The sequence below is a fragment of the Xyrauchen texanus genome, chromosome 30, assembly GCF_025860055.1.
Source record: "Xyrauchen texanus isolate HMW12.3.18 chromosome 30, RBS_HiC_50CHRs, whole genome shotgun sequence".
Lineage (NCBI taxonomy): Eukaryota > Metazoa > Chordata > Actinopteri > Cypriniformes > Catostomidae > Xyrauchen > Xyrauchen texanus.
In genome coordinates this window covers 39,115,895-39,142,324 of record NC_068305.1, presented here as the reverse complement: position 1 = coordinate 39,142,324, position 26,430 = coordinate 39,115,895, and the positions used below count along the sequence as shown (strand labels likewise).

The 26,430-nt window shown below is 38.3% G+C and overlaps 1 protein-coding gene across 2 annotated transcripts in view; it reads left to right on the top strand.

Moving 5' to 3' along the window:
- Positions 1-24,013, top strand: part of kif13bb (kinesin family member 13Bb) — a 50,065-nt gene extending 26,052 nt beyond the window's left edge. The window contains exons 20-41 of one of the 2 annotated variants that reach the window (XM_052098160.1): positions 1,207-1,369; positions 1,534-1,680; positions 2,425-2,574; positions 2,725-2,850; positions 7,102-7,269; positions 7,373-7,530; positions 7,808-7,940; positions 8,059-8,205; positions 8,312-8,341; positions 10,068-10,167; positions 11,153-11,279; positions 14,928-14,983; positions 15,094-15,212; positions 15,410-15,586; positions 15,687-15,779; positions 17,486-17,635; positions 19,513-19,590; positions 19,777-19,830; positions 19,995-20,085; positions 20,482-20,579; positions 21,912-21,971; positions 23,287-24,013. In XM_052098160.1, the coding sequence (XP_051954120.1) occupies positions 1,207-1,369; positions 1,534-1,680; positions 2,425-2,574; positions 2,725-2,850; positions 7,102-7,269; positions 7,373-7,530; positions 7,808-7,940; positions 8,059-8,205; positions 8,312-8,341; positions 10,068-10,167; positions 11,153-11,279; positions 14,928-14,983; positions 15,094-15,212; positions 15,410-15,586; positions 15,687-15,779; positions 17,486-17,635; positions 19,513-19,590; positions 19,777-19,830; positions 19,995-20,085; positions 20,482-20,579; positions 21,912-21,971; positions 23,287-23,880 (3,019 nt within the window). In that variant the 3' untranslated portion in view covers positions 23,881-24,013. Of the gene's footprint in view, positions 1-1,206; positions 1,370-1,533; positions 1,681-2,424; positions 2,575-2,724; positions 2,851-7,101; positions 7,270-7,372; positions 7,531-7,807; positions 7,941-8,058; positions 8,206-8,311; positions 8,342-10,067; positions 10,168-11,152; positions 11,280-14,927; positions 14,984-15,093; positions 15,213-15,409; positions 15,587-15,686; positions 15,780-17,485; positions 17,636-19,512; positions 19,591-19,776; positions 19,831-19,994; positions 20,086-20,445; positions 20,580-21,911; positions 21,972-23,286 lie in introns of both variants that reach the window. The other variant, XM_052098159.1, reaches the window with a different exon arrangement.
- Positions 24,014-26,430: the final 2,417 nt, after the last annotated feature.

The following is a 26,430-nucleotide window of genomic DNA, read 5'->3' as shown; positions in this document are numbered from 1 at the left end:
GTGCTTTTTGTTTGTTGTGCTTTTTTGTTTTGTTTCGTTTCTTTTTTGGTGTTATTTATGTTTAGTTTAGTGTTATAAAAATACATTTGAGTTTGTTTTTATTTTCTGGCTTTGTTTGTTTTATGGGAGGGGGTGGGGTGTATGTTTTGTTTAGTGCTTTTTTGTTTGGTTTTTGGGAGGGGGGTGTATGTTTTGTTTAGTGCTTTTTGTTTGGTTTTGTTTGGTTTTTGGGAGGGGGTGTATGTTTTGTTTAGTGCTTTTTGTTTGGTTTTGTTTGGTTTTTGGGAGGGGGGTGTATGTTTTGTTTAGTGCTTTTTGTTTGGTTTTGTTTGGTTTTTGGGAGGGGGTGTATGTTTTGTTTGGTTTTGTTTGGTTTTTGGGAGGGGGTGTATGTTTTGTTTAGTGCTTTTTGTTTGGTTTTGTTTGGTTTTTGGGAGGGGGGTGTATGTTTTGTTTAGTGCTTTTTGTTTGGTTTTGTTTGGTTTTTGGGAGGGGGGTGTATGTTTTGTTTAGTGCTTTTTGTTTGGTTTTGTTTGGTTTTTGGGAGGAGGGGTGTATGTTTTGTTTAGTGCTTTTTGTTTGGTTTTGTTTTGTTTGGTCTTTATATTAAGTGTTATTTTTTTCATGAGTTTGTTTTTAATTTCTGGCTTTGTTTGTTTTTTGGGAGGGGGGTGTGTTTGTTTTTTGTTCTTTTGGTTGTTTTGGGGGGAGGGGTTGTTTTGTGTTTTGTTTAGTACTTTTTGTTTGGTTTTGTTTGGTCTTTTTATATTAAGTGTTATTTTTTCATTTAGGTTTGTTTTTAATTTCTGGTTTTGTTTGGTTTTTGGGAGGGGGGTGTATGTTTTGTTTAGTGCTTTTTGGTTGTTTTGGGTGAGGGGTTATTTTGTGTTTTGTTTGGTGCTTTTTGTTTGGTTTGTTCTTGTTTTTGTTATGTTTAGCGTTTTTTTTTTTTTTTTTACCATGATTTATTTTTTTGCTTTTATATAAGCTTTTGGGTCATATGAGCTTGCATATGTGATGCAAGTTTTTCTGATTAGATGAGAATGTTCCCCATAATTGAGGTTTTTGCTAAATTTACTAAGGTTTGTAAATGTGTCCCTAAATATATGCTTTCATATTTGTGTGTTGAGTTATAGTTTGGAGAAACATTGTAAGTGAGTGTTTTTGGGTGTATGTGCTTATTTATGCTGTGTTGTGTGGTCTCAGGGAGGCATTGATGAACCGGAGTCTCCGTAAACTTAAAGAGCAGATCGTCAGAGCAAATCTACTGGTGCAGGAAGCTGGATTCATCGCTGAGGAACTCAACAAGAAAACTGAATATAGAGTCACATTGCAGATACCTGCAGCCAACCTCAACGCCAACCGCAAGGTCAGGAGAGGAGTCTCTTGCATTACTCCACGCTTGCCTTTCTCAATTTAATATTTCTGTTATGTTATTTTCAAAGAACTGTGTGAGTTCCAGTTCTGTATTAAGAGATATATATATATATAAGAGATGATTTCAATACAGAGTTCATATTCTGTGTAATGCAGCGTGATACGGTTCTGAGTGAACCTGCGGTGGAGGTGAGGAGAAAGGGAAAAGGGAAGCAGATCTGGGCCATGGAGAAGATGGAGAACAGACTGGTGGATATGAGAGAACTGTATCAGGAGTGGAAAGACTACGACGAGGACAACCCTGTATGTCAAATCACTCTTTACATGAAAGAAATTATGCTTAAGCTTTAAAGAAAACATCAAACAGCATTAAAACAAGAGCGGTGGCTTCAAATGCTCTCATTTGGGTTTTTAACTAAACTTACTTCAGTACCTAATAATATAATTTTATACAGAAGCAGTATTTTAAAATGTTGTGGCTCATTTGTTTATAATGTTTGATATTATGTAATAATGGACAAAATTAAGCCAATATATTGATGAAGTGAGCTTTAAAAGAAGGGTTGGGTGTTGATGCAGATATTTCGATTCAGAAGCTCTTGATTCATCATGTGCTAAAAACTGGTACTGTCACTTTAAGAAAACCGGCACTTATGTAAAGATCGCCTGTAAATGAGCGCATTTTAACGAGAGAGACTCAAATGTTGTTTTTGATCAACAACTTTATGTAAAGAACAGAAAGGTTGTTAAAAGAGACATTATTCAATGACAAATGAGTTTCATGGATCTCGTCTTTGGACACGAATTACACGAAACAGCTTTTAATCTCAACATGCAGTAAAGGATCTCGCTGCTGAATACTTAACCTCTATACTGAACACAATCACCGGTGAGTGAAATGTGAACATTTACCAGCCAGTTGCCAAATATATAAATTTTGGTTGCATAGCGTGAAATTTGGATGCAAATGCTTGTGATTTCCTCACATTGTAGTAGAGGTTAAAAGATCCCCTATTTAAAAGTGTTGTGGTATCTTCACTCTCTCAGGCCATGCGTTCATACTTCAAGCGTGCTGATCCGTTCTTCGACGAGCAGGAGAATCACAGTCTTATAGGTGTGGCAAACATCTTCCTGTCCTGTCTGTTGTATGACGTCAAGCTACAGTATGCAGTACCCATAATCAACCAGAAGGGGGAGGTGTGTACACAGAGCAGTTTACAAACAAAGTACCAAAACAACATTTTGGTTGACTGTTATGAACTCATTGTATCTGTCATAGGCGTTGTTTTCCAATGTCTTTTTATGTCTGAAAAGCTGTTTTTTGTTTGTGTGTTTCTTTTTTTGTAGGTGGCAGGTCGTCTACACGTTGAGGTCGAGCGTTCGAGTGGAGAACTAGATGATCACGAGACAGGAGACAGAGACTTTACGAGCTCTCCAGACAGTGAGACACAAGAACGCAAACTTACCTGCATGGTAAGATACAACAGGACACCTCCAGTCAAACACATGCAACAGTTACAAAAAATACATTTGTTTACCTGCTATAATCCTTGGATTTGTGTTCTGATAGGGTTATTAAAGCTTATATTATAAGTTTCTCAGTGGCGATAACAGCAGTGATGACGATCTCGCGCTCTTCACTTTCAAATTACGTCACTTAAAGTGTGATTGCGTTACTCAAGGCCAGCTTGAAGGCCTCGACTGGGACATATCCTAAAGATCACACCCACCAAGAACAAATAAATCAAATAGACCTAATATTGTAGTACAGTTCACTTGCATTGTTTATGGGGCTGTTGATTGTAATATAAAAATATAGTGTCTTGAACTCATCACAAGTTTCACCGCTTGTATTGATATGTGTAGTAAAACACAAACATTGATGATTATTGTGTAGTGGATAAAACATTTGAATAATCATACTAAAATATAAGTGTTGTTGATCTTCCTCAAACTAATATATTGGTTATAAATGTTTAAACGAATAACATATAGCGCACATTAACTCATGACACCTGCTCTGCAGGTAAATATCTTGGAGTCCTCAAACCACGAGATTGATCTGCTAGAAGAGAAGTGCAGTTTTATGCTTCAAACACTACATGGCCAAAAGTTACATAGTGTAGCTTTAATTTACTCAGAGTAAAAAAACAACAAAAATTTCCAGTTACAATGAATTATTTAGATAAAGCTAGAAATATTCAGTTTATCCTGTGATGTCAACATGAGGCACTCATGAATGTGCTCCCAGCACTAAATGCGCATGTCATTTTAAACATAGTTTTTAACCCTTTCCCCGCCAAACACAGAATTTTCTGTGTTTTATGAAAAAACGCTTCCCCGCCAAACACGGAATTTTCCGGGTTTCCGTGTTTTAGGTGTTATACGGTAAGGAAGACCCCTCCATGATGTTTTGAAAGAGTACGCAACTCTTTGATCAAAGAAACAGACTGCGATCGTCTCAAACATGAAGAAGTGGAGTATTGAGAAGCTCAAAATATCAGACATAAACATGCCTTTTTCTCAGCTTTTTGTCTGAAACAAAACCTACCTCTGTTCAAGTCGCAATAAAAAAAGAACAAATGAAGATAAAATAAAATCGTTTTTTTTGCCTAAAAGCAGAGGCTCAGATCTTTATTGTGATATATAGCATCTTCATATATTCATGGAAGAAAATATTCTGCGGGCCATTAAATTTTAGCGAAAATCGTCAAAAACCCTGGCGGTGGCTGGCAACTTTTTTTTAAAAACGCTGGCAGGGAAAGAGTTAAAGAAATCACACTAGAACTTTTAAATAAATCACAGCAGAACTTGAAAGAAATCACGACAGAACTTGAAAGAAATCACGCTAGAACTTGAACGAAAATCACGCTAGAACTTGAAAGAAATCATGCTAGAACTTGAAAGAAATCACAGCAGAACTTGAAAGAAATCACGGCAGAACTTGAAAGAAATCACGGCAGAACTTGAAAGAAATCACGACAGAACTTGAAAGAAATCACGGCAGAACTTGAAAGAAATCACGGCAGAACTTGAAAGAAATCACGACAGAACTTGAAAGAAATCACGCTAGAACTTGAACGAAAATCACGCTAGAACTTGAAAGAAATCACGCTAGAACTTGAAAGAAATCACAGCAGAACTTGAAAGAAATCACGGCAGAACTTGAAAGAAATCACGGCAGAACTTGAAAGAAATCACGCTAGAACTTGAAAGAAATCACGGCAGAACTTGAAAGAAATCACGCTAGAACTTGAAAGAAATCACGGCAGAACTTGAAAGAAATCACAGCAGAACTTGAAAGAAATCACTGAAATCACTGCAGAACTTGAAAGAAATCACGGCAGAACTTGAAAGAAATCACGCTAGAACTTGAAAGAAATCACTGAAATCACTGCAGAACTTGAAAGAAATCACAGCAGAACTTGAAAGAAATCACACTAGAACTTGAAAGAAAATCACACTAGAACTTGAAAGAAATCACTCTAGAACTTGAAAGAAATCACGCTAGAACTTGAAAGAAATCACGCTAGAACTTGAAAGAAATCACGGCAGAACTTGAAAGAAATCACGGCAGAACTTGAAAGAAATCACGCTAGAACTTGAAAGAAATCACGCCAGAACTTGAAAGAAATCACGCCAGAACTTGAAAGAAATCACGCCAGAACTTGAAAGAAATCACGGCAGAACTTGAAAGAAATCACGCTAGAACTTGAAAGAAATCACGCTAGAACTTGAAAGAAATCACTGAAATCACAGCAGAACTTGAAAGAAATCACTGCAGAACTTGAAAGAAATCACTGCAGAACTTGAAAGAAATCACTGAAATCACTGCAGAACTTGAAAGAAATCACTGCAGAACTTGAAAGAAATCACTGCAGAACTTGAAAGAAATCATGCTAGAACTTGAAAGAAATCACTGCAGAACTTGAAAGAAATCATGCTAGAACTTGAAAGAAATCACGCTAGAACTTGAAAGAAATCACGCTAGAACTTGAAAGAAATCATGCTAGAACTTGAAAGAAATCACTGCAGAACTTGAAAGAAATCATGCTAGAACTTGAAAGAAATCACGCTAGAACTTGAAAGAAATCATGCTAGAACTTGAAAGAAATCACTGCAGAACTTGAAAGAAATCATGCTAGAACTTGAAAGAAATCATGCTAGAACTTGAAAGAAATCACGCTAGAACTTGAAAGAAATCATGCTAGAACTTGAAAGAAATCATGCTAGAACTTGAAAGAAATCACTGCAGAACTTGAAAGAAATCACGCTAGAACTTGAAAGAAATCACGCTAGAACTTGAAAGAAATCACTGCAGAACTTGAAAGAAATCACGCTAGAACTTGAAAGAAATCACGACAGAACTTGAAAGAAATCACGCTAGAACTTGAACGAAAATCACGCTAGAACTTGAAAGAAATCATGCTAGAACTTGAAAGAAATCACAGCAGAACTTGAAAGAAATCACGGCAGAACTTGAAAGAAATCACGCTAGAACTTGAACGAAATCACGCTAGAACTTGAACGAAAATCACGCTAGAACTTGAAAGAAATCATGCTAGAACTTGAAAGAAATCACAGCAGAACTTGAAAGAAATCACGGCAGAACTTGAAAGAAATCACGCTAGAACTTGAAAGAAATCACGGCAGAACTTGAAAGAAATCACGCTAGAACTTGAAAGAAATCACGGCAGAACTTGAAAGAAATCACGGCAGAACTTGAAAGAAATCACTGCAGAACTTGAAAGAAATCACTGCAGAACTTGAAAGAAATCACGCTAGAACTTGAAAGAAATCACTGAAATCACTGCAGAACTTGAAAGAAATCACAGCAGAACTTGAAAGAAATCACACTAGAACTTGAAAGAAATCACGCTAGAACTTGAAAGAAATCACGCTAGAACTTGAAAGAAATCACGCTAGAACTTGAAAGAAATCACGGCAGAACTTGAAAGAAATCACGCTAGAACTTGAAAGAAATCACGGCAGAACTTGAAAGAAATCACGGCAGAACTTGAAAGAAATCACGCTAGAACTTGAAAGAAATCACTGCAGAACTTGAAAGAAATCACGCTAGAACTTGAAAGAAATCACGCTAGAACTTGAAAGAAATCACGCTAGAACTTGAAAGAAATCACGCAGAACTTGAAAGAAATCACGCCAGAACTTGAAAGAAATCACGCTAGAACTTGAAAGAAATCATGCTAGAACTTGAAAGAAATCACGCTAGAACTTGAAAGAAATCACGGCAGAACTTGAAAGAAATCATGCTAGAACTTGAAAGAAATCATGCTAGAACTTGAAAGAAATCACTGCAGAACTTGAAAGAAATCATGCTAGAACTTGAAAGAAATCATGCTAGAACTTGAAAGAAATCACTGCAGAACTTGAAAGAAATCATGCTAGAACTTGAAAGAAATCACTGCAGAACTTGAAAGAAATCATGCTAGAACTTGAAAGAAATCACGCTAGAACTTGAAAGAAATCACGCTAGAACTTGAAAGAAATCATGCTAGAACTTGAAAGAAATCACTGCTAGAACTTGAAAGAAATCACGCTAGAACTTGAAAGAAATCACGCTAGAACTTGAAAGAAATCACTGCAGAACTTGAAAGCAGTCCCTCTAGAACTTGAACGAAAATCACGACAGAACTTGACTGAAATCACAATAGAACATCTGTCTTTGATACTGAATTCTATTTTCTGTTTATTTATTTCCAGATCACGGTGTTGCAGGCGACAGGACTACCTCAACACCTCTCAAACTTCGTGTTCTGCCAGTATCATTTCTGGGAGCAGCAGGAGCCAGTGTTCATTGCGCCGGAGATGGATGTGTCCACCCTCAGCAGCAAAGAGCATCAGTGCCTCGTGATGTTTGACAGCTGCAAGGTTTAATAAAATACTCACTTCAGTTTAACACTTGGAAAGTTTGTTTTGCAGTTGTCTTCTCTGTGCTCTTATTAGCAAGTCATCTGTGTTTCTGTGTCTGTAGAAGTTGGAGGTGAACGTAACAGAAGACTTCCTGGAGTATCTGATGGAGGGTGCTGTGGCTATCGAGGTTTACGGTCACAAACAGGCAAACCCACGCAGAAATTTGGCTCTGTGGGATCTGGGAGTGATTCAAGCCAAGACACGTTCTCTCAGAGAGAGGTTCTGTATATTGAACTAAAGCTGCTCTATGTATCATCATATACACATACAATGAAAAGGTAGAAAGAATGCATGTTTTGGAACGTAATGTTTTAGTGAACTATCCCTTTAATGCTTTTTATTTCAAAAGTAAAGGAAAATGACATTGTCTTTAATGAAATACTGTATAATCTCTTTAAACACACAAAGTATCACACATTTGTTGGATAACAATGCTGCTGCTTCCATTCATGGTCTTTCATTGTGAAGTATGTGTTTGTTTAATGTCTGGCCTCAGGTGGAGTGAGGTGACCCGCAGACTGGAGCTCTGGGTGAAGATCCTGGAACTAAATGATGCAGGAGAGTTCGTGCCAGTGGAAGTTCAGCCCGCCAAAGATGTCCACACAGGAGGAATCTTTCAGCTGAAACAGGTGTGGGTCATATTTATATTGTTAAAGGATTTCTGTTTTTTTTTTTTTATGTGCGATTTATTAAGGAATACTTTTACAGATGTGTTGTGTGTGTGTGTGTGTGTGTGTGTGTGATCAGGGCCAGTCCAGGCGTGTTCAGGTAGAGGTTCGTTCAGTGCAGGATTCTGGCACGATGCCCCTGATCATGGAGTCTGTGCTGAACATGTCCATCGGCAACGTGGAAGTCCATCAGACTCGATCCGGCAAATATGCAGAGACCCAGAGGGTAAAACGTCATCTTGATCATCCTTGTGTATGTGTGTGTGTTGTAAAGTGAGTTAGCAGACAAACAGGTGTTCACTCACTGCTGTTATCTGCTTGTTTTATTAAAGGTTGGTGATAAAGACACGGACAGTTATCAGGTAAAACTCTTTACATGCACCTCACCTTCCATCACATTTCTATTGGTTTGCCATTTGTAGTTCAAGAATCGGGGGTCCCACGGTCATGGCAGAGAATTTTAAAATCGAATGAATTACATGGTGTCCCGAGCAATTAATCACGTATTTGCTGAGAAAGCCCCTCATATAACAATAATTCAATATATAATGATGAAATAATTATACATAGTTATCTTTAAATATTAAAAAAATTATAGATATATAATAAAAGATATTCAGATAATTAAAATGCATTACATTCCTGTAGCAGAAGAGTTCATCATTAATAAGACAATATAAAAAGCGGCTTTAGAATACAATGTATTGTTTACTACCATATTATTGATCATAAGTCAGTCATTGGCACACAGTTCACAGTAATCCATTACACAAGTGAATTTGTCGATCAGTTGGAGATTTATTATGAGGGCTTGTTTAAGGACCCGTCAATGTACACCTGCGTCAGACGTGCTTGTGTAGCGTCTCTGGTGCGTTGTATCATAAACATAAATTTTTAGGTCACTGTGTCAAGTTAAATATAGTTTAATACTCAATCTTTAGAACACATCTTGAGATCTCTTAGTTCGGATTTGCGCTAAAAGTGTTTTGAACGCAAGAATGTAACAAATATTTGTGTTGTTTCTGCTGTCTGGTTGGTTTGTTCACTGTATAAACTGTGTGTTGCTCACACAGCTGAAGTTTCACTTACTGCCCTCTGGAGTAAACAGGTGGTACTACAAGTTTGCATTTCTCAGGAATCTTCCTTATTACAATCCAGTGGCATTGCGATTAATGTGTTATTTTTAATAAAATTAATCGCACTGAATTAACGCGTTAAATCGACAGCCCTAATATATATATATATAATTTTTTTTTTTCTCTGCTCCAAAATATTTCATGAGCTTGATATTTTTTTTGTGAAGAATAAAACTTACTTGCAAGCTGTAGTGATGTTTGATTTATCAGTGAATTGTTCTTTTAAGATGGGTTTCTTCAGTTCATTATTCGAAACGGTTAACGAAAGGGTTCACACATCAGTCTAACTGATTCATTTGTAAATTGGTCTGGATACAAATAATTTTTAAAACTATGTATCCAGAAGTCACAAATATATGGAAAGGTGATGGACATGTCATTGGCCAATTGAGAGGATTGTAAAATTGTGAACGTCTACGCTACGGTTCCTACACACAAAAAATAAGCATTTTGTAATTGAAATTTTATTTTTAAGCCTTAGGTTTCTTTCTATGGAGGACATAAGCAGTCTACATTAAAAAAAATAAAATAAAATATATATATATATATATTTGCAAAGAAATGTATTTTTTTTTTAAAGTGTACATAGAAATAAATACATTTTCAAATCTGACAAATTAGTTTATTTTATTTTATTTTTTAGATTTTGTTTTTATAAATAAGTATATGTATAAATGAATGTGTCAAAATAAATGTATAGTTAAATGTGGAAATAAATAAATACTTACGGAAAAAAATCCTAGTTGAAAATTATTATTTCTATGTACACTTTTTTTTTTTTTGCATTTCTTTGCTAATTTATTTTTAATTTTGGCAGCTTTGGTCACCCATATATTTCTGGTAATGATGTAGTTCTGCATCTCGACATTGGTCGGCTTGCTTTTAGTCATTTAAATCACATTTTACATATAGATTTATCTAGAGGAGAATTTCTGTATATTTCTAACCACAGGAAGTAGATTTAGAGAGACTGCGGGCGCAGTGGTTGGCAGCATTAACTCAACGACAGGAATATCTGGACCAACGTCTGGAAAAGCTTGTCAGTAAACAAGGTAAAATATCACCAGTCTTTAAAGGATTAGATTAATCCTCTCATCATTAACTCACCCTCATGCCATCCCAGATGTGTAAGACCTTATTTCTTTAGCAGAACACATTTGTAGAGAAATAGGAAAGTATCTCAGCTCAGTAGGTCCTTAAAATGCAAGTGGATGGTGATCAGACCATTTGAAGCTCCAAAAATCACAGACACTCAACATAAACATCATCGATTTGACTCCAGCGGTTAAATGAATCTCTTCTAAAGTGACATGATCACTTTTGGTAAGAAAAAGATCAATATTTAAGTACTTTACTATACTATAAAGCATCTCTTCCATCAGCAGCGGTATGTGCGTGTGATGTAATCACATTAGCACATTCACATGAGAACTGACGCTCATGTGACACAGCCGGAAGAGCAGCGCTGTTTACAAGTGAGGAGGAGGAATGCTGTACAGAAGTTTGCTTGGTTTTGGTTTAGATCTGTATTTGTGTCTGTTTGTTTACTCACAATGGTGCGTTTGTGCTTATCCTGGATGTCTCAACCGGAGATTACGTCCAAAACATGCCAAAGCAAATTTGTCACACAAGAGACCACGTGAACTTGGTGCTCTCTACTGCTGCTGACCAGAAGTGATGGTTTATAGTTAAAAAGCACTTCAATCTTGATCTTTTTCACATCAAGAGTTATTGTATCACTTTAAAAGACATGAATTTAACCGCTGGAGTCATACGGATGACGTTTATGCTGACTGTCTGTGATTTTTGTAGCATCAAATGATGGTTTGCTGGTCTAAACTGGCTTAGTTAATCTCCCAGCTGAGATGTGCCCAAAACTTCTATTCCAGACCAATTTGACTAGTGGAAATCAGCATGGTGGCCAGCCTGGACCAGCAACCACCCAGGGTAGTGAAATGTTTTTCAGGATAACTTGCTGGTAGAAATGAGAACAGTCTCTCCATCTTGTGCCTGACTGCTGTTTTTCCTCATGTGTAGATAAGTCAGAGGAGGATGTGGAGAGTGAGTCGCAGCTGTTGGAGTGTCGTCTGACGCTGACTGAGGAGAGAAACGCTGTACTGGTGCCATCTGCTGGTAGCGGTATACCAGGAGCCCCTGCTGAATGGTGAGTGAGTGAGTGAGTGAGTGAGTGAGTGAGTGAGTGAGTGAGTGAGTGAGTGAGTGAGTGAGTGAGTGAGTGAGTGAGTGAGTGGGAGGGAGGGAGGGAGTGAGTGAAAGTGAGTGAAAGTGAGTGACTGTGTGAGTGTGTGACGGAGGGAGGGAGTGAAAGTGAGTGAATGTGTGAGTGTGTGACGGAGGGAGGGAGTGAGTGAAAGTGAGTGAGTGTGTGACGGAGGGAGGGAGTGAAAGGGAGGGAGTGAAAGGGAGGAGTGAGTGCGTGCGGCTGTTTACACCTGGTATTAAGATGCGGTTTTGGGTGGTCCAATCACAAGTGGACAGGTGAGACACATCACAGTTTACACCTGGTAGTAATATGCATCTCTTTTGACCACTTATGTTTAGATTTAAAGAGGAGGGTCTCTGATTTCATGACAAGATACATCGATCACTATATCAGTGCAGAAAAAGTTAAAAATCGTGACTGTTTCCCAATTAATTTTGCATTTAATCTTTAAGCGCCATTGTGGCGTTTAAAGCAGAATTCTGTGTTATGTTAGTGGGTGTACCTGTGTTACCTGAGTTTCAGATTTGTGCGTCTCATCTGTGTCCTGTATGTTGATATCAGTCATACTGAAGAAGTTCCGTGAAGTTCTTGTGCATACACAAATATTCCGATCAGACGGATATGCTATTTTAAAACCGTACGGAAAAGGAAACTTCCATAGAGGGTATATGTTTTTTTACTTCTAGTTTTTCTCCACTTTTGATTATTTCATGAGCTATATATTGTTTACCTGTAAAGGAAAACTTGCTTGCAAGCCATAGTAATGTTCGATTTGTACGTGAATCGTTCTTTTGAGTTGATTAAATTTAACGAATTATTCAAAATGATTAACGAATAGGGATGTCACGATGTGGATTTTTGATGATACGATTATTGTCTGATAAAAACATCACGATTTCATGATTTTTACGATTATCTGTAAATTTGCCTATTATGCAACAATAAAACCCGCCACAAAAATATCACAACTTAAGTTTTATTGCAGCATTCATTAGGACATGCAGTTAACATATATATTCCTACTTCTAAGTTGAAAACAAGTAGGTAAAGTACTTAAATAGGTGACACCAAAACAGTATGTTTCAATAAATACAAATAAAATATAAATGATACTTTTTTTTTTTTTAAGAGCAGTGCTTGATTGACGGGTGAGTTGCCGGTCAAACCGATGAGTATTAACACTGAGAGCACAATGTGGTCACCTGTGTTTGCGGCCACCTCTGAATGTGGTTAAAATGGACAAATCTCAAAACAGTTTGGACGCTGTTACGACCTCCCCTGTCTAGGGTAGAGGAGGAACATATTAAGGAAACTAAATAATATAATATTTTAGACGTTACTTGCTAGAGTTGCTGAGCCCCTGTTTTCCCATCCCAGCAGCATTGAACACAAGTTATAAGAATCATAAAGGTTTATTTTGGTAAACAGAAACTTAGGAATATTTACAAGGAAGCAATAAATTAACCTCCGGAGAGGGCAATGCCAAAATAACAAACAAAAGAGTCTGCCTGTGTTAGTTCGTCTAACTAATCTATATACAAAACAAAGATGCAAATAAAAGACAATACTGATCCTAACTCCCTCTCTAAATAATAAACAGGAGAAAAAGATATGCAAAATAATTGGCACCCACCTCCCTACAGCTTCCCAAAATAACTCAAAAGATTGAAACAAGATTTATCAACAAGCCCTGCACTCAGGGGTAACAGCGAATGTCCACCTGCACTCAGGTTAACACTGCTCCGTTTCAACCCATTTATACCAACGTACAATACCTTACACAGCATGTAACACAAGTAACAAAACAACGAGCATCTGGGAGAAGAGAAAGGGACTCCGCAAGAGAGAGATTGTCGTGTAATGTCTCTCATCGTAACTGCAAACTGGAGAGCTTTTATTCCAAAGCACACAGCCACAGGTGCCAATCAGGAGTCAGTCAGGTTGTTTCGGAACAGGTGCAACTACTCATCCTACAGGAGCAGAACAGAGAGACGGACAAACATTTATGCACCCTACATATTACAACACAAGATATGTTCTGGAACGTAACAACGCTGATTACACCTGACTTTAAACAGATCGGCCAAAATGAATCTTAATGCCAGAAGAAAACGGGGCCTGTGGCTGTGCCCTCATATAGATAACAATCATTTACAGGCAGCAAATATTTAGTTTGGGGCGATAACATCTGTTTGTACAATAGACGGGGAGTTTTCTGGAGTTTGTTTAAAAACATTGATTATATTTGCTATTTCATTTGGTGACTCTAGAGGTGCAGAAATGACACATTTAAGCTTTAAATCATTTACATTTATATTTTATTCTTTTATCCAAAGCGACTTATAAAAGAGGAAAACATAATCTAATCATCTGAAGGAGACAGTGGTTCAAAAAGTGCCATATTACAACGTTTCACTTGCATCAGAATAGTATTCAAACAGATTAAAGTTTTTTTTTATTTGTGCTCATGGAAAAGGTGTTTTTAGCAGTTTTTTGAAGACACAAAGTGAGTCTGCTTCATGGATGGAGTTGGGAGGGTCATTCCACCAATGTAGTACGATGAAGCCGAAAGTCCGGGAAAGTGTTTTGGTGTGTCTTTGTTTTGGTACAACAAGGTGCCGCTAATTAGCCGAATGCAGGCTTTTGTTGGGAATGTAGCTCTGCAGACATGATTTTAGGTATGCTGAAGCAGAACCAGTGAATGTTCTGTATGCCAGAATCAGAGCCTTGAATTTGATGCGTGCATCAACCGGCAGCCAGTGAAGAGAGACAAAGAGTGGTGTAACATGTGCTCTCTTTAGTTCATTAAAGACCAGACGTGCTGCTGCATTCTGGATCATTTGCATGGGTCTAATTGCACATGCAGGGAGGCCTGTAATGAGAGCGTTACAGTAGTCCAGTCTAGTTATGACAAGTGACTGAACAAGAAGTTGCGTGGCATGTTCAGAGAGGAATTATCTGTCTTATCTTCCTGAGGTTGTAGAGTGTAAAACGACATGGTCTTGTGGTCTTTGAGATGTGGTCTGTGAAATTTAGTTTATTGATGGGTACCCCTAGATTCTTGACCGTTTTGGAAGGCGTTAGTGTAGTTGCACCCAGCTGCACGGTGATGTTGTGTTCAACAGCAGGGTTGACTGGAAAGACGAGGGGTTCGGTCTTGGCTGGGTTAAGTTGCAGGTGGTGTCCCATCATCCTGGCTGAGATCTCTGCCAGGCAGTCAGAGATTCGAGCAGTCACTGTGGTGTCGTTGGGCTGGAAAGACGAGTAGAGTTGCGTGTCATCAGTGTAGCAGTGGTAAGAGAAACCATGTGATTGAATGATGGGTCCCGGTGATGTTGTGTATATAGAGAAGAGAAGTGGCCCAAGGACTGAACCCTGAGGTACCCCAGTAAGTAGCTAATGTGGCTTGGACACTTCTCCAGGCTATCTTGAAGGACCTACCTGAGAGACATGAATTAAACCAGCCAAGCACAGTTCCTGTGATGCCCAGTGAAGAGAGGGTGGGAGAGTAAGATCTGATGGTTGACTGTGTCAGAGGCTGCTGAATGGTCCAGTAGAATCATGTTAAGAGAATTTTGGTTCCTGCAGGGTTCCTGCGTCTGGTATGGAGACTCACATCCCTGTCATCTTCCTGGACCTCAGTGGTACTTATGATCTTAATTTCTACTGTACATTACAGAAATCATGTAGTTATGTTACCCTTATTTCAGCTTAATTTCTCTGTGTCTGTCTGGATGTCTCTCATCGTCTACAGCTGATGACTTCCATGATCATCTGTCTGCTCCTCTGGCTGGAGGTCTGGATGCTTTTCTGAACAGAGAGGATAAGGATGACTTCCTGGACTTACAAATAGTCAAACACTATGAGAATGAGGTAGTGATCCAGTATTTTACTTGTGCAATGAAACAATGATCCAAAGTGTTTATCTGGTGGTTACGGTCAACATGAAACAGTGTTTGCAACCTTTTTTGTTTACCGATAAAACCTGTTGCTTGCCAAAACGCATATTGGAACATGTAAGAATTGATTTATCGCTTGTCACACTATCGCGTCGCACTTGCTCCTCACAGGTGAAGGCAGAGGGATCATGGGACTGTACCGTCCATGACAGTCCTGAGCTGAATCGAGCGGCGGGTCAGGAACACAGAGTTTATCTCACCATCCGGACAGTCGTTCTGCTCAGTCACCCAACACAAATGCAGCTGGTCTTGCGCAAACGAATCTGCGTTAACATCACCGGACGACAGGTTTGACGATAAATATACTAATGGTTTGTATTGCTGATGTTGTCTTTGTGATTTCAGTGGGGAGCTGTGATTTTTATTGGTCTGATTTTTCGTTCTGCAGGGTTTTGCTCAAAGTTTCCTGAAGAGAATGTCTCAACGCAGCTCAGTTCACAGCTGTGGAGTGACGTTTGAGATCATCTCAAATATTCCAGGGGTGGGTAAAGATGAAAATAATGGAAAAATATTTCACTGTAGAAGTCCACATCTGTCCAATTAGAATCAAGTATTCTAGAGAGCCTTAATAAAGTTATATGGCTTTTTTTTTCCGGATCTATTAAGTTATTAAACTGCATTTTTAATATCTTTTTTTATGTTATTAGAACATGTTTTAAGTTTCCAAGTTCATGTTTATTTTGAAGTTGTTTCTGGAGGTTAAATTTAAAAGTTTAATTTAAAGCTGAAATTTTTTGAAAAAATAAATGTTGTCATAAGTAGTTTGGAATAATTTTGTTAATATTTAACAAAATAAGCAGTGTAGCTTTTATATACAAATATAAAAAAATAATAATAATAAATATATATATATATATATATATATATACACACACACACACACATAATATTAGTTATTATTTTTATATACTTGCATATATATATATATATATATATATATATATATATATATATATATATATATATAAATTTATATTTAAAAAACATTTGTCCTCCAAATCAAAGTCAGGTGGTGTAACCAACATTCAGTCAACCATTCTGTTGTCATGTGACATAAAAATGAATATATAAAACGGAGAACCCTCAAGACAGGGTGTGAGGTTTTAAAAAATCCCCAGATATTTTGGCATTTTTTTGAGACACATTATGTCCATGTTAAATGGAGTAACCCTAAGAAAACGCCATAACTCAAAAATGCATGATATTTTTAACAAATTTACATTGTCATTTAGCAGAAGTTTTTATCATAAGCAACTTACAATTCAGGAACATAGGAAGATTTGTCATAGAAAATTCAACAATATCTGTAGTATTGCACTGCCAAGATCTCAGAGTAGCTGGAATAGAATAGAAGCTAGCACAAACATACATTATTATTTTAGTTATCTATTTATTTTACTATTATTAGTAAGTACAGTTAGTGTGGATTGGTTAATGCTCGTGGAACAGATGTGTTTTCAGCTGGTCAAATACTGTTTATCTTGAAAAACATTTTGTTGAAAACTTTTGAAATGAATGATTAAGTTGTGTACACTCGTGCATATTAAACTAACTTTTATGTGATGGTTACACCTCTTGACATTTTTAAAGTGCTATAATTGTTTTAAAAAAATATATGCAACCTTTACAAATCAAACCTTTCTACAAACTTAATGCATGTCTTTTAAATTATATTTTAAAAAGATTTCTCATTTTTATCATCCAGACAACCTTATTTGTGTCATTTACTTGACACTAAATGCCTCAAACGAAACCTTTAAAGGGACAGTTCACCTAAAACTGAAATTCTATCATCATTTACTCACTCTCATGCCGTCCCAGATGTGTATGACATTCTTTCTTCTGCAGAACACAAATTAGAAGAATATTTCAGCTCTGTAGGTCCTCATAAAACACGGGAATGTTGACCAAAACTTGAAAGCTCATAAAAGTAATCATAAGAGTAGTTTTTTACTGTAAATTCTCCTCCCTGCCCAGTTGGTGGCGATATGTACAAAGAACGCAAATCGACAAAAGAATAACTCATTAGGAGATGCTGTTTGAAAGATTTATAGGAAATAAAAAAAGGACTGTTATTGCACCATTGGATCGGAGTTTGAGGACTTTGGAAGACTCTTGGTTACTTGTCTCAGCCAAGACAGCTCAAAAATAGCGAGTAATCAGTTGTATATATATGTCTGGTCTCAGGACATTCAGGGCTCAGAAGACCGAGAGATGCTCGCCCGAATGGCTGCCAGCACAGAGAAGTCAGGAACCGACAGTGAAGCTGCCATTGAGAAATATCTGAGGAGCGTGTTAGCCGTGGAGAACATCCTGACGCTGGACCGTCTCAGACAGGTCTGAAGATATATCATGAGTCACACCATCTTCTCAATATATACAACATAAGCCGTGTGTGTAATGCTGTTGTTTGACTTAGGTGTGTATTGTGCTTGAGCTGTAGGTCTTAGTTAGGGTAGACGCTGTTGATTTAATTTTCCACGAATGAAAACGAGACTGTATGGAATAACCGTACAATCGGAGAAATGTGTTGTGCAATTAAATATCTTGAAATTGATGCTTCAGTTAACAAAAAACACCCAAAACATGATTTGTGATAATTATATGCGATTGTGATTCTCAACCTTTTTAACTGGGACTGTACATTTATCCCTCGCTGCCTCGTTTTCAATCACAAAGAGTTTAAAAATGGTGTGTACCCTGATTAAGACCTATTAATGTCCTAAATAAGGGTGGTAAAGCTCTGTGATTTGTATATGTATGCCTACAGCCATGGCCAGAAGTATTGGCAGTGACATAAATTTTGTGTTTTGCGAAGTTTGCTGCTTCAGTATTTGTACATAATTTTTCACATGTTTCTATGGTATACATGGGGCGGCTGTGGCTCAGGTGGTAGAGCTGATCAGCGGCTAATCGCAGGGTTGGCGGTTCGATTCCCGGCCCACATGACTCCACATGCCTAAGTGTCCTTGGGTAAGACACTGAACCCCAAGTTGCTCCCAATGGCAGGCTAGTGCCTTACATAGCAGCTCTGCCGTCATTGGTGTGTGAGTGTGAATGGGATTAAGATCTGGGGAGTTGCCTGGCCAAGGATCCAAAATTTCAATGTAGTGATCTCCGAGCCACTTCATTATAACTCTTGCCTTGTGACATGGTGCTCCATCATGCTGGAAAATGCACGGATCATCACCTAATTGCTCTTGAATCATTGGGAGAAGTTGCTCTTGCAGGACATTTTGATACCATTCTTTATTCATGGCAGTGTTTTTGGGCAGAATTGTGAGCGAGCCCACTCCCTGTGATGAAAAGCAACCCCACACATGGATGTCTCAGGATGCTTCACTGTTGGCATGACACAGGACTCATGGATTTTACAGATGTCCCAAACAGTCGGAAGGGGCTTCATCAGAGAAAATAACTTTGCACCAGTCTTCTGCTGTCCAATCCTTGTACTTCCTGCAGAATTTCAGTCTGTCCTTGATGTTATTCTTGGAGAGAAGTGGCTTCTTTGCTGCCCTTCTTGACACCAGGCCATTGTCCAAAAGTCTTCGCCTCACTGTGCGTGCAGATGCACTCACGCCAACCTGCTGCCAATATTGAGCAAGTTCTGCACTGGTGGTGACACGATTCCGTAGCTGACTCAGGCGGAGACGATCCTGGCACTTGCTGGATACTCTGGGACATCCTGAAGCCTTCTACACTGCAGTTGAACGTCTCTCCTTGAAGTTCTTGATGATCCGATAAATGGTTCTTTCAGGTGCAATATTCTTTGCAGCAATTTCCTTGCATGTGAGGCCATTTTGATGCAAAGTGATGATGGCTGCACATATTTCTTTAGAGGTAACCATTGCTAACAAGAACACAATGATTGGAAGCACTTCTTCCCTCCTTTTATAGCAGTCAGTCTGACTAGTACTCGGTCACACTTTCCCAGGTGCTGCTGATATGATTAGTGAAATTATGTTAGCTGGTCATTTTTACAGGTCCAAAAAACTGTGACATTTGGGTTTATGTGATAGTTCATTTACCAATGAAGCTTTTTGCAATTATTTAAAATGCATCTGATCACTCTGCACAATAATCTAGAAACAATGTGAATCAACACCACAACAACTGAAGCAGAAAACTTTGCCAAACACAACATTCATGTCACTGCCAATACTTTTGGCCACAGCTGTACACTTGTCACTGTTATTGTGTTTTGATGAATTCAGGAGGTTTCTGTGAGGGAACATCTCACCGATAAAGGAAAAATGCCTAAACGCTGCCTCAGTTCACCCAATATACATCGGGTAAGTCATGACTCGCAAACAGTGATTAAAATGAATAAAACGAGGATTAATGCATGTTGCAGTTCTCGATGAGGTTCTCATTTAGCAGGAGAGCATTCATTTTGGACCTTGGATCTTTTAGGACAAAATGCTTCTACAGTAAATCAATTCAATTGGTTTGAAAGTAATTAACTTTTCATTTTTCAGCTCTCTGGCAGCAGGAAAGATCTCTTCACCAGCCAAGAATCCGAAGAATACAAAGTACGTTTCTGACATGGAAAGAAAGTCTAAACATAAATAAAATGTGGTGAATATTCCCAAGAGGTTTGCATGAGCATCCTCGATCCATCGTCATGGCCGTCACCTCTTTGTCCAGTCAGATGTTCGGCTTGTTTAACTGTGATAACTTGCTTTGATATCTGTAGGGTGGTTTGGACAGCCGGCAGGAGATTTTTATGCTAACATCATCCGCTAAGACACTTTCAGCATCATTTCAAAGTCAAAGTCCTGATACAGGTAACTAAAAATGGAAATTCTTTGCAAATCTGCTACTCTCTGTCTATGTTTGGGAAGTTGACATAACTATTGTGAGCATGCAGCTTTTTGACTTCATCTTTATTGAGAAACTGCATGAAATATTTGTACTTCAATTGCAAAATTCATCTGTCACACTGCGGATGGGTATCTGGTCACATCACCCTAAATGTATGCTGTCCTTTAGATCATAACCTTCAGTCTTAATGTTGATTATAGAAAGCGCACGGCTGCGTCAACTACCCGTTATTTGTTATACTCATTTTGCTTTCCTGCTCTTTTCAGTCTTCTGCTTTTCTCCCCTCTTTCTCTCACTGATCCTCGAACCTGTATTTCCTGCAGGTCTCTCGGGATTCACTGCGTCTTATCTCTCCCCAGTTAAAGCACTCGTGTCTCCAGTGCCCAAGATGTTCAAGTCTTTCTTATCAAAAAAAGAGGAGAAGAAAGAGCTGCCTACACCTGCTGTCTTTGAGCAGGTAACGACTCCCACTGTGACTCATTACAGCGTCTTTCAAATCAAAACATTTTCAGAATTAGAGAAACTGTGTTGCTTTACTCTTACAGGTACGTGGAATGGATTTGACATGTTTTTTGGATATGTACCATATAAATGAATTTGGCAATCCTTCAGTACTATGATAAAAATCAATATAACATGATATTATCGTCTTATATCATCACTTTACCATATTACTGCTACAGTACGTTTTTGTAAGGCTATCCTTTGGTGCAGAAGCTCTTGGATGTGTGTTAATGGTTCATTATTACAGGTCAGAAGCTAATCTGTCGTTAGCCAATCTTTGATTTTGCATATTTGAATTAGAATTGACAGTTTATAAATGTATAGCATTAGGTTTATGCCTCATCTGTATTTAAAAAGATTGGGTGTTTATATATAAAGTTCAAGAAAAAAGCATGTGAACCCTTTGGGATTAGCTGGTTTTCTGCATGAATTGCTCATAAAATGTGATCTCATCTTCATCAAAGTCGGAAGTATAGACAAACACAATGTGCTTAAGCTAACAACACACAAACAATGGCAATATTTCATGTCTTTATTGAACACATCCCAGTAAACATTCACAGTGCTGTGCAAAATGTAAGTGAACCCTTGTATTTAATAACTGGCTGATCTTCCTTGGGCAGCAAAGGAGCGTTTCCAGTAGCTGCGGATTAGACCTGCACAAAACTTCCTCACAGAACTGCTTCAGCTCAGCCATATTCTTAGGATGTCTGGTGTGAACGGCTTTCTTGAGGTCATTCCACAGCATCCACTGACATTATCTTGTAGGATATCTTGATAAAGTGGTCAGGGCAAGCGGTCCAGGCCCCACAGCAGCCCCAAATCATGATCCTCTCGCCACCGTACTTCACCATTGGGATGGTGAAGTTTCATGTTGGACAAGAAAAACTCAGCGATGGAGGAGACGGGAAAATATTGTGATGTTCCGTGCTGTGGTCACCGAATTTTGACGTCATTGTTGTGTGTCGCGTGAAAGTGACGCAAAAGACCTTTTGAAATCCGATTTGAGCTGTCAAAAACTCATCTGGATATGCAAATCAGATTTTTAGTGGCAGTCTGAACAAGGCCTAATTAGCTTTTGTTGATGTCATTAGCCTAAGGGTTCACATACTTTTTCCAACCTACACTGCGAATGTTTGAATGATGCATTCAATATGTACAAGATCAATACAATAATCTGTGTGCTGTTAGTTCAAACCGATTGTTTTTATCAAGTTTGATCATGTAATCTGGGATCCCTATTAATATCTACATAGTATAATTTGTTTCTTTTAATTTCTCCCAGAATGTGCCACGTATTATTGTGCAGTCTGTCAGTCTTGAAGACCTCCGCAGCTGTGAACTGGTAAATATTTTCATTTATAGCTCAATTATTTTGAAACCGTTTGAACATTAAAATTGAGAACATTTGGAAGAGATTAATATTCAAAAACCCAGTGGTTCCTGCAAAAGACCATCAGAATCGACTTCCGTTGTAACGGTATTTCCTGTCATTCCCAACTGAGGCGGCTGTACCTCAGTTGTTAAGAGCGGGTTGTCCACTAATCGCAGGGTTGGCGATTTGATTCCCGGCCCACATGCCGAAGTGTCCTTGGGCAAAACACTGAACCCCAAGCTGCTCCCAATGGCAGGCTAGTCCCTTGCATGGCAGCTCTGCTGTCATTGGTGTGTGAATGAGGCACAATGTAAAGCGCTTTGAATACCGCTAAGGTTAAAAAGGCGCTATATAAGTGCAGACCATTTACCTCAGAAACTGTGTCTGACATCCAGGCAGTAAGAGTACTTTATTGTCCCTGTAATAAGTGCATTTTAAATCGCTGGAAGCCATTACCAGTAGTTGTTTTGTATATTTTCATAAGCTCAGGGCCTGGTTTGCTGGTTTGATTCCCACAATGACCAGGAGTTGTACTTGTAAGTGTACTGTGAGTCACTTTGGATAAATGACTACATACTTATTATTCTCATGTTGTCATACTGAAAACCAGCATTTAATTCCCAGAATGGGAGAATTGCATCTTTGCCATTTAGTACATGTGTTTTCTGTCTCTTTGGTAACAGAGCATCTAAGGGGCAGTTGAGACTGAACACGTTCTTGCGCTAAAAAACAAGCGCAATGAATAGAACAGAATGCATTTTGGTAAGAAAGTATCCCACCCAGACACTAGCGGCCCGTTGCGTCAAAAGCATATCTTTACCATTATTGTCAATGACGCGGTCTACACTGGAAGCGTCAGATGCATCGTTTCGCATTGCGTGAAGCTGACAAGTAAACGGATGCTCCTTTCTATTGCTAACGTGCTGCAGAGCTACACCAGCAGCTTTATTATCCCATCTGTCTGAAATAAAATTATTTTACTTAACAAACAGAATTAGTTTTGGAATGACTGTCTAAGGGGCCATTCAGTTCTAACATGCTCAAAAGAACATTTTGGTAGGAAAGTGTCTGACACAAAATGGTCAAAAACTTCCGTCTAACGCATGTTTGCATAGAAAATGAATTGAACAACAGCACAGGACGACGCAAAACAGTTGCGTTCTGTGTGAACGACCCTTAAGAACATGAGTCTTTGTGTAAGTGTTTCTATGTTCTAGTTTGCCATTTCTAATATTCAGTATTGTAGATATGTTATTGATTAGCTTTATATTTATGATCTTCTCAGGGCGCTGCTGGAGAGACCCAAGTCTCAGAGAATGTAGAGGAGGTTCCACCTTCTATTCTTCCAGAGGTCAAAGAGGTTCTTCCTCGTTCTGTTCCTCCAGATGTTGAGGAGGTTCAACCTCCTCCTCTTTTTCCAGAGGTCACAGAGGTTCTTCCTCATTCTGTTCCTCCAGATGTTCAGGAGGTTCTACTTAGTTCTGTTCCACCAAATGTTGAGGGGGTTCAACCTCCTCTTTTTCCAGAGGTTGAAGAGGTTCTACTTGGTTCTGTTCCTCCAGAGGTTGAAGACTCCAAGGAAAACCTGGTTGGTGATTCCACAAACAGCCCCATCAGTGACGTCTCAAGTGGCTACATATCCACGAGCATCTCCACAGTGACACTCTCTGAGTCTGTTGTCTCGAATGACAGCATGGAGGCTGACACTTCCAATAAGATTGAACCAAATACAGACAATGAGATACTTCCAACAAGCAGCAAATCTCCAGAGGATGAAGCAAAGCTTAAACATGCAGACCTAGAACATGAAGAACAGACATCTACAGTATGCCAGACAACCGAAGACCAAAGGAGCTCAGAAGAACATGGTCAAGTGTGAGTCTCTAGATGAATCTCCTCAGACACTCCCGGATGTTTCAGCAACCACACTTCAAGGAACCTCTGAAACCAGCCACTATACTGAAACAGTCTCTACATCTGAACAAACCATGTCTTCAAGCACATGTTCAGAACCCACAGCCCCATCAACCCCAAAAGTACCACCAACGCAACCAATGGCAACTGCGAAGTCATCAGCTCCTGCCCAGCAATTAGGACCTGAGCCCATTCCCATCCCCAACAGCAATCATTTCCAAATCCAAAGAGTCAAGACCTCTGGTCTGAAGTCCTTCAAAGGCATCCTGCATGAAGAGGATGAGGAGGGTACAAAGAAAGACAACAAGTCTTTATCAGTGTTGCGTTTATCTCAAGAGACACTGGAGATCCTTTCAGATTCTGATGAAAGCATTGAAACTCCACCACCTGATTGGCTGAAGGAGGGGGAATATGTGACTGTGGGCACCAATAAAACTGGAACAGTCCAATATGTTGGACCAACTGACTTTGGAAAGGGTATTTGGGTTGGAGTGGAGCTTGATGTGCCAGCAGGTTTGTATAATGTTCTTTGAGCCAATAGATAAGTAGAGAAAATCTGGTGCAATATTGTCAATATTTGGAAATTCTTTGCATCAACTCTTGTTTGCACTCTGGTTAATTATGTTGTTCTTTATTTGCAGGTAAAAACGATGGCTCGGTTGGTGGACGGCACTACTTCCACTGTAACCCTGGTTACGGCGTTCTCGTAAAACCAAATCGGGTCATGAAAGCAACTGGTACTGCTAAACGGTCCAGGCAGAAACGCAAGCAGAACCTCTCGGGATCGAGTCCCAACCTAGCGGCCCTCACGGCAATGGCCAAAGGAGAGGCTGGAACACGGAAGGGGGAGAACAGGAAATCATGGGTTAGCTGAGGAAATCCTTCCATGATTCCAGTGTTGATGTGCGTGAACTGCCACTATGAGGAGTTACTGGTGCAGCAGCAGTACTGGTATGACTCTGAAACACTACAACTGATACTTGGTACCTGCAGGGATGTAAATGTCTTCTGATTTACTCGGACATATCAACAATACTTAGTGCCTAGTGTTTTAAAACCTTCCCTATGAATTGAGGCTAATTTGTTTCCTCAATAAGCAGTATTTTTGGTATTAGGAAAAAAAAGAATATATATATATATTTTTTTTTTATATTAAAATGTGCCATCTTTATCTGAACTCTTTAAAATGTATAGTAGTTAGATTTGGGACTTTTAAAATTTTGGTTCCCTGGAAAATCACGATACTGACAGATTCTCTGAATGTTTCTAATTTTATGATTTTATATTGTTAATTTTACTGTTTTGCAAAAAATACACGCTTTGACTTTTAAAACAAGAGGAGTTGGGCTTTTAAGGAATTTTCCGGGTTCAATACAAGTTAAGCTCATTGGACAGCATTTGTGCCATAATATTGATTAATATTGAGTTAGGCACTTACAATGGAAGTGAATGGGGCCAGTCCATAAATATTAAACTGCACCGTTTCAAAAGTATAGCCACAAGAAGTAAACATTACACATGTTAACTTGAATTTAGTGTGATAAAATCTCATTTGTATATGATTTTAGTGATTATTTAGTGATAAAATTGATTGGGGTTTAACGGCACTGCATCGTCATGGCAACAAAGTTGTAATATTTAATATTAATTTACACTGATTTTAGCGAAACTATCACTCGAAAATCACTCAAATCTATAATGTTTACTTCTTGTGGCTTTACTTTTAAAGAGTTGTGTATTCTAATGGTTATAGACTGTGGCCCCATTCATTTCCAAGTGCCTCACCACCATGACCACGATATTTATTATATATATTTAATATAATATATACAGTATATATATATATATGTGTATTTTTATTTTTTCAAATGAGCTCATCTTGTATTGAACCTGGAATATTCACTTTTTTTTTTTTTTTGGTTAATCTGGTAATTTAGTTCTGTATGCTTTCTTTGTTTGGTATCCTGTATTATTTTAAAAAAAATTTTGATCAAATTGCCATTTTTGTTCATTTATTTTGCTTTAAAATAATGACAAAAATAATGTTGAGGATTTTATATTTAAATGGTGAAATAAACTTTATTTTGTCTTTCCTTCATGTACGGTACATAGACTTCTGTATGAAATATGAAAGGTTTTATCTGGAATACTAATATATATATATATATACACACACAGGTCCTTCTCAACAAATTAGCATATTGTGATAAAGTTCATTATTTTCCATAATGTAATGATAAAAATTAAACTTTCATATATTTTAGATTCATTGCACACCAACTGAAATATTTCAGGTCTTTTATTGTTTTAATACTGATGATTTTGGCATACAGCTCATGAAAACCCAAAATTCCTATCTCAAAAAATTAGCATATTTCATCCGACCAATAAAAGAAGTGTTTTTATACAAAAAAAGTCAACCTTCAAATAATTATGTTCAGTTATGCACTCAATACTTGGTCGGGAATCCTTTTGCAGAAATGACTGCTTCAATGCGGCGTGGCATGGAGGCAAT